This window comes from Electrona antarctica, assembly GCF_951216825.1.
Source record: "Electrona antarctica genome assembly, chromosome: 7".
Taxonomy (NCBI): domain Eukaryota; kingdom Metazoa; phylum Chordata; class Actinopteri; order Myctophiformes; family Myctophidae; genus Electrona; species Electrona antarctica.
The window spans coordinates 34,028,762-34,047,441 of NC_136812.1; the positions used below are offsets into that span (position 1 = coordinate 34,028,762).

The window sequence follows — 18,680 nt, forward strand, 5'->3', positions numbered from 1 at the left end:
TCAAGGCTTCATGGGATGTGTAATTGATAGGAAATTAGATTTTGTTTTGGGGGGGTGAACTACTCCTTTTAATAAATACAATTTCTGACGACTAAAATTAAAAAAAATGTCCTCGTGCATTATGACCCTTAAGCAGTCATTCCCAAACATTTTACTTTTAGCTCGAGAGACATTTTATGTCTCCAGGACCCAAACAAGTAAAATAGCAAATAGTAGATCTACAAGCTCACAACACATTGCTACGCCTTCCATAGTAGACAACCTCTGAAATGACTGGGCCGTCGGCAGAGAGAGGCATCACCAAAAAGACTTAACATGAATCCTGTTGCGTTCACACGGGCAGATTAAACAATGCAGTCTACCATTCATTGTCAATGGAAGCCAGCGACATGACGTTTCATCTTCCCGTGTGAACGCACCATTAGACTTTATTTAAGCATGTTTTTGAGGGGTGCTAGACCCTCCTATGCCCAGCTTTGTCTGTGTGTACCCCATAGCGATGATTGGCTGAGCACCCCATAGTGATGATTTGATTGGCTGAGCAATGTACGTATTGAGGATAAAAAGTGAGGACAGAAAAGTGAAGACGCCAATTGTGATTGGCCGGAATGTGATGTATGATGATTTATGTATCGAGTAATAATCAGGGACTGGACTAGTAATGTCATTCATGATTTACAATTACATTTAAAAAAGAAAACTGACCTTAAGAACGGGTTGATGGCATCATTGGCTGAAATGATGACCGACCGTCGCCACCAGACAAAGATCCTAGGAATTGGCTGGCATTGGCAATCTGGGGCTTATGCATGATGTGGAATATACGACGTGCTTCTAAGAAACTATTTCTGCAATAGCAGCCGTTCAAGTGTTAATCTGTAGTTCTGTGGCATGCTGCTCGTGTTCCTAATTACAACCACTAGCTCGGCTGTCAACCCTGCCCAGGCCTCCCCCTACATCACTCTGTAGGTTGAAAGTAAACAGTGGCTAGGCCTAGACGGACGACTCAGAAACAAGCCCTCATTCGGATTTAACAAAGCAGCACAGCATAATCAAGAGTAGAGACGAGAGAGTTGTTTTGTCTTGCTTTCTCACGCTGTCAGATCAGATCTAATGCTTCTAAGCCATGGGTAATCGTCAAATGGCTCAGAAAGAGGTACTGTGTTCATGCGTGGCCGCCAGGCTGATGTTTACAAGTGTCTGGGTGACACAGCAGACGTGACCAGAGCACAAGGCCCAACTGAACGCCTGATCCTGATTACCGTTGGCCAGCGTGTTATCCGCTGACAAACTCTCCGGCCAGCTCTCTCATCAGGGTGCACCGTTTAATGTTTCAACGCCATGCCTGAGATAACAAGATTAATCTACCTTTGTCCAGGTAGCCATGCCAGAGAGAACAAGATTTGATTAATTGGCGTTAATCGAGCATTAAAAAAAATCATTATTTTTGCTTCGTTGCTAGTCTGTTGAAGTCTGCACCACGTAAGAAACAGCCAAAATCCCCGCGTGCACACCATCTTTATTGACATTATGGCTCATAATGAGATGAAATGGGCATGATCGGCACCTAATAAAACATTAATTCAACCTCCCGCTAATCAAAACACTGATCGCAACGTTAGTAAGCCTTGTTGGGCCTCCGCAGAGCCCGGGGCTGGAGTAGTTTCACTTTCAGCCAAAACCTCTTGGCTCATGTTGCATATTCGGCTGCCACCTGCTACCTAAGCATCTACCGCCCCCTGGTGTTGAAAGTTAAGCAAACGGCACTAGGGCTGCAACTATTATTGTCTTAGCAATTATTTTTTGATTAAAGTAGCTAAGCAAAAATATGTCAAGTTTAATGACTTTCTTTTTGTATTCAGACAGCCAGCAATGAGTAAAACGCTCCCAGCTTTGTCATTGGTCGAGAGAAAAAACAGTCGAAATGACTAACCAATCAGGAAGTAGACGGGCAACTCGACCAATGGCAAAGCTTCTAGGAAAATCTTTGAATGCAGATTGCGGCCCCTAGATGTGTCCCAGAGAGGCAGAGACTAAATTATTTTGGTGTTTTACCCATTGTCGGCTGTCTGAATACCAGAAAAAAAAGGTAAACGAGTTGCTGCAACTCAAGGGAATATCCTCTAGTGAAATTTCAAATAATAATTAAAATTGACATTATTGCTTATAGCAGCTTTAATCAAGTAATTGATTTGTTTTTCTATTTAGAATCCTTCATTTCTGTCATGTGAAACCACCTGACTAATGAAAGCTCATGTAAACTAGACTACCTTTCTAGCCCTAGTCATACTGATGGCCTAGCCTGATTGGCTCCTCTGGCCAATGGGAACACCAAGCAAAGCCCTCTGGCCAATGGGAAGGGAAGAGGCAAATATCCCTGGCAGCCACGCAGGCTGCAGACAGACTGAGTGCAGAGCAAGGCGCAGAGAAGCATGCTCACACTCACGTGGTGACCAAGGACTGTCTAAAGAGGACGAGACGCGAAGACCGTACGGGCGACGCCATGTTGCTTATGGTGCTCCATGGAAGGAAAGAAACATGCGCAGTTGAGACCAAGGAAGCTGAACGCGGAAGTGTTGGCTGCATATAGCCCATTGCGCATGTTTCTTTCCTTCCATGGAGCACCATAAGCAACATGGCGTCGCCCGTACGGTCTTCGCGTCTCGTCCTCTTTAGACAGTCCTTGGGGGTGACGGGGAAGGAACCCCGACACGGCGCAGGGGGGAGAACAGGAGCGAGGTTGTGACACACAAACCTACACGTTACTAAAATATTAATCATACTAATATGGGGGGTGACACAACGGTGACAGCGCTTCTTTCACCTGACAAATATCACTGATCATTTCTTGTTTACTTATCAGAGAATCACGAGAATCACGATTTTCTTTTCTTTTTTTTTTATAATCAACGATCTATTTTTGCTATTGTAAACAATTGTGCCCCCCCCCCCTCCACATAAATCAATTATTTTTATGACATGTATTTGTTATCAATTAAATCGATTAGTTTGCTCTAAACAATACTGACCCATATCAAAGGGACGCTTCAATTAAAGCCCAATGGGGAGCCTTTGAACTTTGAATTGTCAAATTGTTCTCAGTCTTGTGAAAGTAGCTGCTGTGGCAGTGAGCTGTAAAACGTAATGTCAATGAGAAATCTCAGCCTGGTGCCAAGAGCACAACAATGTACATCCTGCTGTGTCAAACACAAGCCCCGACACGGCCCTGCCATCAGTAGGATGTTCTGCTTGTTGCTTGCCGTTCACTGTTGGGCAATAAAATCTGCGTTTTTTACAAATAAAACCAGTCATGCAAGAGACAAGCCCGCTCTGGCAGGAATGTATTGTCACGTTTGGATTAACACGGTTTGTTTTTGTTTTCCTTTTTTTTCTCAGTGCCCAAGTAAACAAGACTAGAGTAGTCGATCTTCTCACATAGCTGGGTGCTTGTCCAAAACACGCAATCCAAGCCCCCATTCTCCTGAAGAGGATGTGCCTGCCAGAGAAACATGTGCTTGTCATAATCCCTGGTGCTTGTGGGGCTTGATTAAGTGACCCACTGACCTGCCTTTTAATGGCAGATCTTACAGATGAGACTGAGGGATTTCTTCTGTGGACCATACATAGCTGGGTGGGAACTGGGAAGAACATGTGTGAACTCACTGTCCAGTGTCTACTTCAACAGTGTGCATGAACTGAAAAGACCAGACAAACTCAATATCCACACCAGAATGGATTCAAATACTTTTGTTTGGCTACTGCCAACCAAGCAGAGAATAAATTGGCACCTGCCTAGATTTGCTCTTTGGCTAGTAAAATAAAGGCACAGTAAAATAAGTTTTATTTATGATAAACGTAAGTTGAAGCTCTATATTCTGATGCTAATCATTGCTATAGAGTGGTTACTCTTAAATAAACCGAATATACTCTCAGGAGGATCACCAATTTCAACCAATCGGGAAAGAGAACTTCAATTTGATCTAGGTCCAATTCCAACTTCCTGAAACCCCTTCCCCTCTCCCTCACTCTCACACGCAGCATGCACACACTCCTTTCTTGCAAGAATTAACTTCTGTTGTCTGTCCATGCCTCATCATAGAGAAAATCCACCAATCGTAGACTTTGTTGTTCCTCTCAGTATTTCATGCAGAGGTGGACGGCATATTTGTACCGTATATTATAAGCACCTCTGGGAAATCGGCAATGGTTATTCTGTCCTTTGGGGGAAAAATGGACACGTGTTGCTGCATACAATTAGTCAGCGAGGAAATGGTAATGATAACATGTCTGTCAGAAATGTAGGTAACGTAATGCTCAGTGGGTGTTACCAAGGTGGCACCCTTCTCTTAATAACACTTTGATACGACTAGGACTTGTACCGCACAAGATGTATATATTCACTCAGACATAGCTTGAATATTTTTCACAATACATACAACATTGCATGCATTGAGGGTTGGGAATATGTACACAGGCTCATGAACAAATGTATACTACCAATCTCTTGATACTGTCCAGGTGTGCAGAATTGACAAACGGAAGTCAATACCTACTGTGTCTGCTCTCTCAAGTAGGCTGATGCTGATAACCATTCATATGGACAAAGTAAGAGGCAGTGATTTGGAGAGAAATGTTTTATTTTTATATTATTTATTTAACCTTTTATTTAACCAGTAAAAACCACATCGAGACATACAAGACAATAACAGGACAGACATGTAACATTCATAAACGCAGTACCCACTACGGAAGAAGCTCAAAGGGAGAACAGGAACGTCTAATAACGCAACCAATAAAGGCTAATATATAAAAACTAAGCAACGAAATTTGCTAATAAACTAAAAAGCAAGAGAACCAACATTTGCTATACGTCAAAGCAGGTGCAATGTCTGGGAAGTGTGTCCATGGCAATCCTTTTAAAACTCACTAGGGGAATCACAAAAGCCAGGTTGAGTCTGGTCTGTAGGTCATTCCATGACCAGGGTCCAAATAAAGCAATTTTCTTTTTTTCTTTTTTTAGACTCAGATTTTGTTGGGGGTACGACATAGCACTGCCAAGCATTTGATCTGAGGTTGAGAGAGTTTTGAACAAGCTAAAATTTAGAACAAATAACAAATGATCTGTGCCGTTGTGAAACACGGCCACATTCCATGTAGACATGAGTCTTGATGGGTGCGCGCTGCCAAGTGGTCCAGGCGCATGCCACATATAGGCTTTGGCCTGACGGTGTGTCATGTCTCTCCCCTTCTCTTTCTCCCTCTTTCCTGTCCATCTTCACTTGATACTATCAATAATTAAGGCAGAAAAGCAAAAAAAATAAAAATGAGGCTTGATGTGAAATGAATTAGGTCTGTTGCATAGTAGCGTGTTTTAACATTTCATTTACATAGTTACAAAATTCAACACATTCAACACAAGCTAAAGAGAAACAACCCCAACCCTTCCTAGTACAAAGAACTAACAAATCCATGATTTTCTTCTGACTATTATCATCTGTGCTGCAAACATAAATAAAAACAGACAACAAGAATGAAGTAGACAATGGTAACAACAATGACACCAACAACAATCTCCGGTCCTCCTGGCTGAAGTGATTGTAAAAGTTGATCCTGCTTCTGGTGGTTTCCTCGGTGCCGCCGTAGTACAGTTCTCGCCAGGTGCATGATGTCCTTTTGGTGAGCTCGCAGGAAGTTTCAGTAGTATTGGTCTAGGCTTGCTAGGGTTTCGGTGTTTTAATTTCAAGCGATACGTGCTGTCAATCGGCACGGGGCCACCGAGGTAGCAGCCATGGTAACCAAGCGGCTAGGAAGCCGACGAGGTCCCATTTCTCCACTGCCTCAGGGAGCCCCTCCAAACGCACAACTGTGCGTAATGAGCTGTCTTCATAGTCTTGGACTTTTTGTGTTACAGCGGTCATCTCTTTTTCTAGTTCAACGATTGTTTCGTAGGCCGTTTGGATGTTGTCCTCGTTGCAACTGACTCGTTGCTGCACTTCCTCCACCTGTTCAGAAAGCGACCTCATGGAGCTTCTGATTGTATCCAAACTAGCTTGAATATCAGTTATCTTTTTGAGTGATGCAACCACTCCTTACGGAGCTTTGTGTGTCTCTGGCTGGGGCCCTGGCTGGCTGTGTCCGTCCCTGTGTCCGAGCACGAAAATAGAGTTTGGTTGGTTTTCATCACCATGTGTCACTGTTGTGTGTGTGTGTGTGTGTACACACACACACACACATGCATATTAACTGTACAGTATATGATGATTTATTTTGGGTGTGACGGTACAGTGGGGACCCCCACACGTTAATGTAATTTCGCAACCGTGTCGGGCGGCTCGCCGGAACCGGCCTGGCCCCCTGGGCGTGTTCCTGTGGGTCTGGATGTTCCGGGTACCCCCTGGAGACCCCCACACATAATTGCACCACTCACTTCACACGGGTGTGATTTTATCAAACTGTTGGAGCAGCTCCGTTCTGCTTTGCTGAATGGCATTCCACAAAGTTTGTAAGGTAATTTCACCTGAAGCCATTGCGGCTGCTGTAGGCTGTAGACCAGTCTTTGTTACAGCGGATACTTCTCGGATTCCTTGCTGCTTGTTTGTTAGTTCCCATATGTGCAATAGCGGGTGGTATAGGGTGGTATATCATTTCATTTTTTAAATAAACTGGTGAGCCCTGTGCACGCTGCCTCACACCTGCGAGGCCATCTTGCCTAGATTGCACATATCATTTTCATATGTGTGCAAGACTATAGTATATGTACTATATGACCGTGTCACACAAATGTCAGATCTACAAGCTCACAATGTGTCTGAGCTTGTAGAATGTAGACCTGCTTTTTTTTCCAATTGGCTCAGATTGTGAAGGATAATGCTGAATATCCTAGAGGGGAAGGAGGCTGCAGGGATTTTACTTTTTTGCACCCAGGACTGGAGCTCCTTGAATGGAGCTACATTCCTTCAAGAGGTTAATGAGTAACGCAGCAAAGGAGTGGCTTCAGAAAACTCAACCGGCCCAAAGAAACTACTGGTCTGCTCCTGAAACTACTGGTCTGCTCCTGAAACTACTGGTCTGCTCCTGAAACTACTGAAAGAAGGAGAATCACACAAGAGTTTTTCTAATTTGCTACCGACTGTTGGGTTTTCTTGGCAAAACCACGTCACAGATTATGTAGATAAAAGAATTTGACAAGAATACATTTCACCGTCTGCAGCTAACAACTAACATTGAGGTGTGGCTATTTGAAGAGGTGACTGTCCTGTAAATCCAAATATTTGCATTGTATTTGGACTAATATTCAGTGTTGGAAAGTAACTTAAATAACTTATTACTTCAAGTAATTATTACTTTTTTCCAGTAACTAGTTACTTTCACATTGAGTAATAATATTACATTTGGTGAGTAATAATATTACATTTGCTTTTTTCCCTAAAGTAACTAGTTACTATTTTCACAAGCCTTATACTGTGGGCTTGAGTGTTTATTTATAATGGTAGACTGGTAGATTGAGTTGCTTTACAGGCTGCTGATCCAGTCTAGATCTAGACTCTGTTACCTACTTGTGAAGTATCGGATGCGGCGGGCCTTAAACCGTCCGGACCAGAACGCGGAACAAACTGGGTAGTGTGAGACTCGAGTCGGACTGCGAGAGACGTAAACAAACTAAACATAGAGACACCGGCACCACACCGTGTTATGTTCACTACTTGGAAGTATGAATTATGAATTCATACACAGTAAAAACTAATTTAATTCAAATGAGTGTACAAATGGACCCATCATGGTGTGTACACTATACACTGTGTGTATACAGTACACTTTTCAGAGTTAAATAAACAAGGATTGTACAATGTAGGCTAGAGAAAAGGGAGGGGGGGGGGCGACTGCTAATTTTGAAAATGCAAAGTAAGACTTTTGGGGAGTAATAAGTAAAGTAATACTTTTTATTTAAGTAACTAGTAATATATTACCATTTTAGAGTAACCTTTCCAACACTGCTAATATTGTTGATGGTTCAACTAATGCAGGTTTTGTACAGCTTGTGTGGGCACATACTATAGCAGGATTGAAACATTGAAATGTCAGTTCACTTTGACAGATTATACACATGTCTGACTCACATTGTTTTCACTGAAGGAAATGCTGGCTTAACTCCGTATGATCCGTATCTATCCACAAATGCCTCTCAATGAGTAGATTTAGTTTTCACTAGACAACTATGCAACCCCGTTTTATATAGCAATTGATTATGTTGATTTCCTATACTAAATTGGCAACTACTGACTGCCACAAAGACCAGAGGCAGTTTCTGTCATGGGGTCAAGTTGAAGTCAAACTGCAATTTCTTTTTTTGGGACAGTAAAGCATTTTGTATTGTATTTTTAGAGAGGTCATGATGATGTGATTATGAGTGCAAATTGTACATCTTTAATCTGAACACATTTGATTGGATCAAATTGATAACTAACTACAGTATAGTGATCTCTGTGCAGAGTTGAAATGCTTGACTTTTGCCAATGCAAACCAGTTCTATTTCATAAGGGTTTTTTAAAAATACAATTTTACATTACAAACAGATGTTTCACTCTATAATTTTCTCAAAAAGTCACAGGCCAGGATTCCAAACCTCAAGTGCAGTGTGTTCTTCTTGGTACATAGCAATTAGTGCTTCGTTTAGTGAAAACAAACCCCAGAGCGTTGCGAAGGTAAACTTCCCCATGTACGGGCAGTGCCGGGTTTAGTCTGTCCCGAGAGACGGGGCGGGATGATGGCATGTCTTTTAAATTCAAACCGAGCAAATGACAAATGACTGTCTGATCCCAGTGGTGGCCAGACAGTATTACCTTAGCAGTGAGGTGGATCATTAACACATGCCACAAACCTTTTCCCCCTGACTCACCGTTCATTCACGCAGCAGGGCTCCCTCTGTCCTCACTCAACAAACATGAATGAACCTTTCCCTTTCTGTTAGCCCGATTCAACTTTCCATGTTCACCTTTTCAACTGTAGCAGTGCAGGTTTTTAAAGGCAGGGCAACAGATAAAAAGGGACAACTTAAAATATTTACATACTTTGCTTAGCAGAATTGAAGAATCATGAGGAAATTAGTTCTGTAGTTGTATACTGTATTGACCCTACTAGTTCTGTAGTTGTATACTGTATTGACCCTACTAGTTCTGTAGTTGTATACTGTATTGACCCTACTAGTTCTGTAGTTGTATACTGTATTGACCCTACTAGTTCTGTAGTTGTATACTGTATTGACCCTACTAGTTCTGTAGTTGTATACTGTATTGACCCTACTAGTTCTGTAGTTGTATACTGTATTGACCCTACTAGTTCTGTAGTTGTATACTGTATTGACCCTACTAGTTCTGTAGTTGTATACTGTATTGACCCTACTAGTTCTGTAGTTGTATACTGTATTGACCCTACTAGTTCTGTAGTTGTATACTGTATTGACCCTACTAGTTCTGTAGTTGTATACTGTATTGACCCTACTTGACGGTACAATATTGGCCTGTAAATGAATGTTTGCAGCATTGCACTGGAAGCCTTTCTTCTATTTACCACTTAGACATTTAAATGTACTAAACTGGACCTGATTTGGATCTGTACTTGGACTGCTTTTTTCCATCTACACCAAATGTCTTTGCCAAATATAGCCAATATACAAACTCACAACGAGTCGAAGCGTTGAGAGCTTGTAAATCAGCTATTTTTGGCCAACGTTCCCCCCAGAATATGGATGCTGGTGTTCATGTGGTTAAATAAGAAATGATATTGATGTGTCCTTGTATTTGTTTAAAGGAAGCTTCGGTGAGTTTATCTGGTTGTATCTTCTTCCACTCCTGACATCACAGCCTTGAGTATGGGATCTAGGGCTAGATCTAGCTGTTCAAACACAGATTTCTAAAATGAAGATAATGTAATTTATTGTTTATGTAAGAAAGCCAAATTATAACATGTTTTTCCACATTATTTGAATTTCCAGTGTTTGGGTCGCACACACCAAGACTGTATTTCATTGTACTGTATTTTTATTCTTGCATTTTGAAACCTTTCGGCTATCCAGCCTTCATCAGTGTCGACACTATTGAAGGCTTGATAGCCGAAAGGTTTGTCTCCTGTTCAAAATGCAAGAATAAATTACTGAAATGCAGTCTTGGCGTGTGCGACCCATTACCGTTATTTTTTTAATATGATTTGAACGGGTAACGCACCTAAAGTGATCTGTTGCCCTGTCTTGTAAATGTGGACAGTAAAACATTCAAACATTGTTATACTCTGTGTCGTGTACCAAAAATAGCCAGTAAAAATGGAGGATTTTTCTGTATGCAAGTGCCTACAGTAAATTAAGAATCTGTCTTTGCAGGATGGTTTGAATTCAACTTCTAGCATGTTTTGGTGATTGTATCATTATAATAAACCAATGGCCTCATTAACATCATATACACAGGTGCTCAGCATCATGTCCAGGGATTTAGAAGACATTTGTAGAATCGTTCCCAGGTCTAAATGGGTTAAGAGATCCCTTATTTGTTGCCCGTTATGCCCAGTGCTATACTGTATAGAGCGTCGCAGTCCCGCCCCCTCGAGAGACCCGGAAAAAATCCCCGTTCATTTTCCTCAGACTTTTCAGAAAGTATTTATTTAAAGACGTTCTTTGTAATTATTTGTTTGGTCCAAAATATTGTGTTGTCATGATTTGTCACGGCTCGAGTTGGCTTCGTACGACGCTTAAATGGTCTTTTAAATAAATACTTTTTGAATTGTCTATGGGAAAAATGCATTGGGATTCATTTCCTGGGCCTGGCGTCGTCATGAAAGGGGGCGGCACTGCGACGCTCTATTGCTGCTTGAAATCTCACCCCCCCCAGTTGCCCCACAATTAAACACAATCGACACAAGGAATTATGTGCTGATTATAGGAAAATTACAAAGATGCGCGCCGCTCTATACCAAACTAATTTGGCATTACGGCTTTACGGGTGCTTTTAAACTCCACTGCATGCACCTTCCCAAATGTGTGTGACCAAAATAGCCATTTAGGATAACGCGTGCACCCATGACCACACCTCTAGGCGCAAATACCGGTGTCGGCATAATGGATAGCGGGTGACGCTGGACCAAAATACCATTTAGGGACAGAGCAAGCTCGTATACTGTAATTTCCGGGCAGCGTCTGACTTGCGGGCAGCATCGTGGGTAATGGCAGTGACGAAAATGGAGCCCTTAGAGTACAATGAATGCTGTAGATTAACTACGTTCAAAAAGAACTGGACAGGATGTGGGAATATGTAATTAAAGCTTTGCTTTTATATAGGAACAAAAATACAGAAAAATGTATCCTTTATCACTTGGCATACAAGGTTTCTCGAGTCTCGGCTAGTCTATTGCTCAATATCTCTACTGAAGACTGAATTACAACAAAGAAAAACCGGTCTTTTCTCCGGACAGACTGCTAGTCGCAAAGCATGATGGGACATGCAGTGTTATTAATACAAGTAGAAATCTCAATTCAAATAAAATCAATATCGACTATAAATTAAATAATTTCTAAAAAAAAAATGTATATATATTTTACTTTTTTTAGTCTAACTGTAAATAAATATGAATTTAGCAGCTTTTAACCATTATGAAAATGATATAACATCACAAAATATGAAAATTATATAACATCACAAAATATGAACTATGTAACCCAATTAAGTTACAACAAATGCATTGTCACACTTCCGTACCTTTGTTATGAATGTGTAATAATCCCATGTGGATAGGGCTAACACAATTATTACATAATCGTCTCTGATCACAATTTTCAACTATAAAAAAAAATCAGAAAAGGCAGATCTACAAGCTCAGAACGCGTTGTGAAAGCGTTGATTACGAAGCCTAAAAGGCTAAACTTAATGCAAAATTGTATTCACATGTTCCAATGTTAAATGCCAAACACACAATTAAATCGCTAATTGCTATTATTTGAGTGACAATTGTCAACTTCAATTTGATACGTGTTGTGTACATGTTTCTTTGTACTGTTACATTTATTTTCTCCTTGCTTGCCCTGTCCTCCCCCCTTGTCTTGGATTGTTCCCTTCCTGAAAACTAAAACATTGTAGCTTGCACAAAAATGAATTTACACCTGTAAGCCTGTGATGTGACGACAAAAGTTGATTCTGATTCTGAGGTACAGACCCGTAGACGCCTCGTGGGCCCCCGTACCAGATGTTGAGAAACACTGATATAATGCACTCTCATTTTCTCTTCCTTCTATTCTTTAGACAAAAGACTTTGGACAGACCCTTCTCTCTGAAGTCTTCCAGCGGGGCAACCTCATGGAGAGTGATTACTTTGGCCTTGAGTTCCAGAACATGCAGATGAACTGGGTATGTGTATTTGTTGTTTTGAGTGTTTGCAACTGTTTCGCATAATCTGTAACTGTTGACCTGTAACAGAGAGCAAGTTTGCGAAGGCGACTTATTGTCTCCACCAGACTATGTTTTTGCACCCTGTCCGTCCGTGTGTCGTTCAGTCTAATCTCTGGCACCGTTGGACTCGATCAACGTGAAACTGTGCATACACACATTACCTGGATGGATGCCAGAGCAGAACCCCCTGCATTTTTCACATTAGCTTTTTATAGCGCCACCAGGATGCCTATTTTTGCAAAAAGATTTGGTCCAAACATCCTGCGAATCTGTACTCATTATCTCTATAGTCATGTGATCAGCACGGATCTGTCCCGATATTTCATAATCCTGATTGGCGAATTCCAAACATTGCTGGTCCACATTAACTTACCTGACCTGGCTCTTGTCAACCAGTAGTGGTCCTACCTGACCAAAAATGTTTGGAGTTCTTGTACTCAACGTGTTGCTGAGGAGTCTGTAAGATTTTAAACCATTTTGTTCATTTGCCTAAACAAAAAGTTGTAAAAAATAGCAGTTTGAGGGCATTAAAACTACTCTAGTGGTGCACACTGCTCCAATGAAGGGCTGTGTGTGTCTCTGTCTCTATGTATGTCTGTCTGTCTGTCTGTCTGTCGAACCATTGACCTCTGCAGATGATTGGGATCGCATTCGGTTCACACACTGTTGAGCAGTCCAGCCATTCACACTTAACCTGACTCCGCCAGATGGGGCAGCAGAGTACACTGGGTTCCCCCCTCCTGCTCCCATCTGGGAACTCTCAGACTTGATGCCCGGCCAAAACGGCCTGGCCAATCAGCAGCAGCTAGAGGCGGGATCAAGGCAGCACTGTGTATGCCTTGATCCCGCCTCTAGCTGCCGCTGATTGGCCAGGCCTTTTCGGGTCTCTCTCTCACAGACAGACAGAACCGCTCAGTTCACACATGTGTGATTTTTGCAATATACAGTGGTCAATTCATTTGTCAGCCTTCTGATTGGTCCCTAACTGACTAACCAGCAGGCTATTTCTGCCTTGTTCTGCCCTGGTTCCACCTTGTTTATGTTGAATTTGCTAAAACGTTTTTGGAAAAAACAAACAACAAACATGATATGCCCAGTCACCATGCTGCACCTGTGATGTTCCTTTTTACTGACACCAAGTTTAAAATAAGAATTTAATTCACAGAATATCAATACGAAGCAACTAAAAAACACTTTATTTCAATGGTAGTGGATGGAGAGAAAGGATTTTTGTCCAACCATGAAACGGCAACCAATGGGTCCGAAGTGGGGCACAACCAGGGGCGGGACTTGACAAAGGGTGAATTGTCAATTGTTTTTGCTTTGGGAACCCTAGGACTCCACTTTGTTGTGTTGCCGTTGTATTGTTTGTTTTAACATACTGTACTCTACTATACAAATTGTGTAAACTATGGATGGCAGCTGTTCTGGTTCAGTTGAGGATTTAGATGAGTTAACATCATTTTAGTTATTCATTTATTTTTTACCAAGAGAGCCCACTTTTAAACTTGTTTGGCACAAGTTGGCCAGTAAAAATGTTTTATGTGATTTTACTTTGTTCTTGAACTGTGCCCAGAAACTAACAGTGCAGGTCATGGTGGAATGGAAGCTGCTGGATATCGTTGCTGTCGGATAGAAACCTTGTATCTCCATATTTCTACGGAGATAAATTAATGCCCTACTTCATCATACAAGATCTCATGCAATAGAGGTTATGCACATGCATAAAGTGAATGGAAAATCGAGTGGCAACGTGAGTGGCTAAGTGAGTTTAACGTCGTTTAATTGAATCAGATAGGACTTCTGTTCTGTCAAGGCCAGAAAGTCGTTATTTGCCACTCAGTAGGCGTTTCCGCATTACTTCGGGTAGGATGATGATGTCACACGCATAGCTATAGCAGTTCTACAAGCTCTCAACCTGTCATGAGCTTGTTGTAGATATGCTATTTTCATTTATGTTTTAATAATGATGAAAATTGAACAGTTTTGGATGTACAAGGTTTCCACTGGACAGCAGCGGTATGTGTAAGAGTAAAGCGGACAGATGTGAAAGGTTTATGATGGCTACTTCAAAGGGAGCAAGGCGGACAGCCGTTTCAAGCCAAAAAGACTTCAGATGTCTGTTGTTTTTACTAGACCCCGCAGCTTCTCGGCAGATATTTAGACTTTTCTGATTGAGTTCACATTCAAGGAAATGTCTTTTAATAATTTGTCGCCATCGGGCAGAAACCCTGTATCTGTTTTTGTATTGGGGGGGGGGGGGGGGGGGTTCATTATTGTGACCATAGGTCGCATTTACTATGAAAACCTGCATTTCCTTGTGTCATGTCACACCTCCATATATGGTCACACCTCCATATATGGTCACGCCTCGTGACATCACGCCTCCATCTCCATATATGGAGCTGACCTGTTCTGACATTCCATATGTTGATCCTGCCCACCCGTCCTTCCTCTTCGATGTCTCCCTTTTGACTCATACCTGTCCATTCAAACTTTTGACGGGCCCGCCCCAAAGTTATTAGTGCAGCCGCGCCCAGCAGCCGGCGAAAACTAGAGTTCTCAACAGGCCTGAAACTTAAGGCCCGGCCCTACCTGGGCGGCTGGGCCCTCATCAAACCCTGTACACTCAAGACGCTGCCACCCTTATATCTCTATATATGAAGCTGACCTGTTCTGACATTCCATATGTTGATCTGACCTCATCAAACCCTGTACACTCAAGACACGCTCCATATATGGCCAGACCTCATCAAATCCTGTACATTCAAGACACTGCCCCCGCTGCCACCTTTAGATCTCCATATATGGAGCTGACCTGTTCTGACATTCCTTATGTTGATCTGACCTTATCAAACCCTATACACTCAAGATACGCTCCATATATGGCCAGACCTCATCAAACCCTGTACACAAGACACGCTCCACATATGGCCAGTACCAAATTCATTCCATATGTTGATCTGATCCCCATGCCAAAGCGCCAGCGCTGCAGCAGTCTGCCGTCACCCAGGCGGATGCGTGCAGTCGTGCACACACACGCCCTCGGTCACTTCTCGCCCTCAGGGCATCTTACTGATGTAGAAACCATCTCATCTGACATGATTGTAATATTTCATGATTTGAGATGTTTTTGAAGAAAAGATTTCTGGTCCAAAAAACACAAAGTTCCTGTTAATATTAAGGAGAAAAGAATATTGGATGATTCTATCTATGTATTAATATCTGTGTGAGTACATTCCACACTCGACTCGATGAAGGCCAGATGGAGCGGAACAAGCATGCTTCGACAGTGACGACTACTGGATGCCAATATTTGACCAAGATTGCCACATCCCTCTGCTGTGTTTCTCTCTCACACACACACCACACACACACACACACACACACACACACACACACACACACACACAGCAATGGAATCAATTAATCTTTAATTCCAAGTCTTAAAAAAAAAAAACTTAAACCCTATATACTTGGTTGACCGGTGTGCCGCAGGGTTCTGTACTTGGCCCCCTTGTCTATTTTACCCTTTACACCAAATATCTGCTGTGAGCTTGTAGATCGTCTTTTTTCGTCATATGTTTCCAATGTGAGGACAATGTGTTGATCTGCTAAAAGTGTGACTTTTAGACCTTTTTGGAGAATGGATGAGCACTACTTCCGGTTCAACAATATTTGTACTTAATGCCATGACCAGGTCACAACCCATAATGCATGACTGTGACAAGACGGTATCATTGTGTGTCCTCAGGTTTGGTTGGAACCCACAAAACCCATCGTGAGGCAAGTGAGAAGTAAGTGTGCTCAAACATTAACCCTGGATATGGTATCTCTATTAAAAGCATTATGGGATGTTAATCAGCGTTTTCGATCTTTGTCATACATTTCAGGACCTACAAATGCACTATTTAGACTGTCAGTGAAGTTCTTTCCTCCAGACCCTGGTCAGCTACAGGAGGAGTATACGAGGTCAGTAGCTTGTTCTTTCCAACTTGGAGATGATTATCATGCCTTTGTAATAAGGCTTTATGGATGTGTTCATCATCACATAACAAAAGAGTTGAGCAATCAGATTTATATATCATATCATCACTCAGTGTCTGCACTCACAAAAGGGGAAGATTTCTTATAATTAAAAGCTGTTAACACATTCCATCCGTAGGACGTCTGGAAACGTCATAGGGAATCCAATCGAGGGATGCATTGGACGTGTGTACACGTCCTAGCGCATCCTCAATGATACCAGGCGAGAAGAATATTCTGAATTATTTTTATATAAATTTTTCAGTCCGACTCTCGGCCACCGTATTTCGCGCTCTACAGTCATATTAGCTTCCCGTTCACTTAGCTGTTAGTGAAGCAGAAAGAATGCCTCGTCTCTCCTAATGCAGGGTCTCTGTGGTTTTGATCTGATGGATATATTAGCGCTTCATTTCTGCTCCTCATCCGCCTCTCGTTCAAAATATGAACGCTTTTTGGATCATATATCGTATAAATAAAATCGAGACCAATGTAAGATAGCAAAGTAAGCAAAATAAAGCGCTGATTTGACGGGAAATTGTAATGTGCCTATTGTATTTTAGTTTTTGTCACCCACACCCATTTAATGGAAGAACACAGCTTTAGAAATAGCTGTTGGTGTATGCTTACAGTCCAGAACAGTTGACTCAGCCACTTAAAATAAATGTACCATTCTACCATAAAATAGCTGGCTATTTTAATTTCATCTGGGATTTATTTTCATAAACATCTGTCGGATGCATGCATGCAAGTCTCAGTGAACACAAACAGATGGTCATTAAGCCGCTGTGCTTCTCTCCCGTCTTCTCAGGTACTTGTTTTCCCTGCAGATGAAAAGAGACCTGATGGAGGGCAGGTTGATCTGCACGGAGAACACGGGGGCGCTGATTGCTTCTCATCTCGTCCAGTGTATGTACAGACCTGCTTTCTTTCAGCACACCCTACACCTGGGCGACATGTACTGTATACAGTACAGTTGGAGGCCATCGATATTGTCCTTTTCTTTTTGCTGAGGTTTGCGTGATCTGCGCAAAAGGACTGTAAACCCATTTTGGGCGGGAACCCCTTTTGGTGTTTTAAACATTATGTTATAATTTAGCTATTGAAAAATAGCAGATCTACAAGCTCATAGCGCGCCACCGAGTGGCGCGCTACGAGCTTGTAGGTCTGCTATTTTTGAAAAATCGTGAAAATATTTATTTCAGAAAACTGGAGGATTTAGAAGGATTTTTTTAAATGTTGAGGTCAGGCCTAAATGGGTCAAATGATAAGGGACAATATCGGTGGCACCCAACTGTATATTGATTGATATATCTGTGGTCTGTCTCAGTTGCAGGAGTTGTGAACAAGGAAACCTTTCCTATATATATATATATATATATATATATATATATATATATATATATATATATATATATATATATATATATATATATATATATATGTATATGACATTGTGGTCACTGCAGTCATGTGTGGAAAAGATGGTTCTGGGCGACCTTTTCACGTGTTGTGCTCGTGTTTACTTGTATCCATTTTAAGCACTGGTTTATGTGGTTTTGACAAGATTAACACGGCTAATCTCAACCGTTGTTCCGGTTCCCAGCTGGTGGGCCGTGGGGATACTGCAAGCTGGTTCCCAAAATAATTGGCAAAACACTGTTTAAAAAAGAATTAATAACATTGATTGATCATTAAAATATACTAACTCTGAAGTGAAAACCATCCATCGTGTTAAGTGGCCAGATGGGTGTGCCGCAAACGCTTTTCAAGGTTTTCAGGTGAGCACTTTGGAAAAGGTTGGAAACCAGTGGATTAACAAATGTTGCCCACCTCTTCTCGCCCTGCAAACCACAGCGGAGATCGGTGACTATGACGACATGGTGGACAGGGACTTCTTGAAGATGAACAGGTTGTTGCCTTACCAGGAGAAGGTTCAGGAGAGGATCATGGAGCTACACCGCAGACACCTGTGAGTCTTCTACACATATATGGATCTTTTTCTAAACGCAAGTGAAGATTTTCCAAAATATCCGTTTCAGTGGATCTGTGTAGTCATGTGAAACTGAGCTTTTGAGAAACGATGATGTCACCGCTCATTTGCCCATGTCATTATAATAGAATTGGGTGAGAAATGCATGACTTGCGCCTGGAAACTACGCAAATGATGGCGGATATCTATCAGATTGTTCAGTTAATAACCTATTGTTGCATCAACTGCACCACGTC

The 18,680-nt window shown here is 41.8% G+C and overlaps 2 protein-coding genes across 3 annotated transcripts in view; both read left to right on the forward strand.

The window, feature by feature from the left end:
- LOC306926935 (uncharacterized protein) overlaps nucleotides 1–18,680 on the forward strand; it is a 347,556-nt gene that overhangs the window by 315,118 nt on the left and 13,758 nt on the right. The window lies entirely within an intron of this gene.
- Nucleotides 1–18,680, forward strand: part of farp2 (FERM, RhoGEF and pleckstrin domain protein 2) — a 51,571-nt gene that overhangs the window by 5,422 nt on the left and 27,469 nt on the right. For both annotated transcript variants that reach the window (XM_079506446.1, XM_079506447.1), the window contains exons 3-7: nucleotides 12,282–12,386; nucleotides 16,183–16,225; nucleotides 16,322–16,400; nucleotides 17,263–17,360; nucleotides 18,309–18,423. In XM_079506446.1, coding sequence (XP_079362572.1) covers nucleotides 12,282–12,386; nucleotides 16,183–16,225; nucleotides 16,322–16,400; nucleotides 17,263–17,360; nucleotides 18,309–18,423 — 440 coding nt within the window. The remainder of the gene's footprint in view (nucleotides 1–12,281; nucleotides 12,387–16,182; nucleotides 16,226–16,321; nucleotides 16,401–17,262; nucleotides 17,361–18,308; nucleotides 18,424–18,680) is intronic.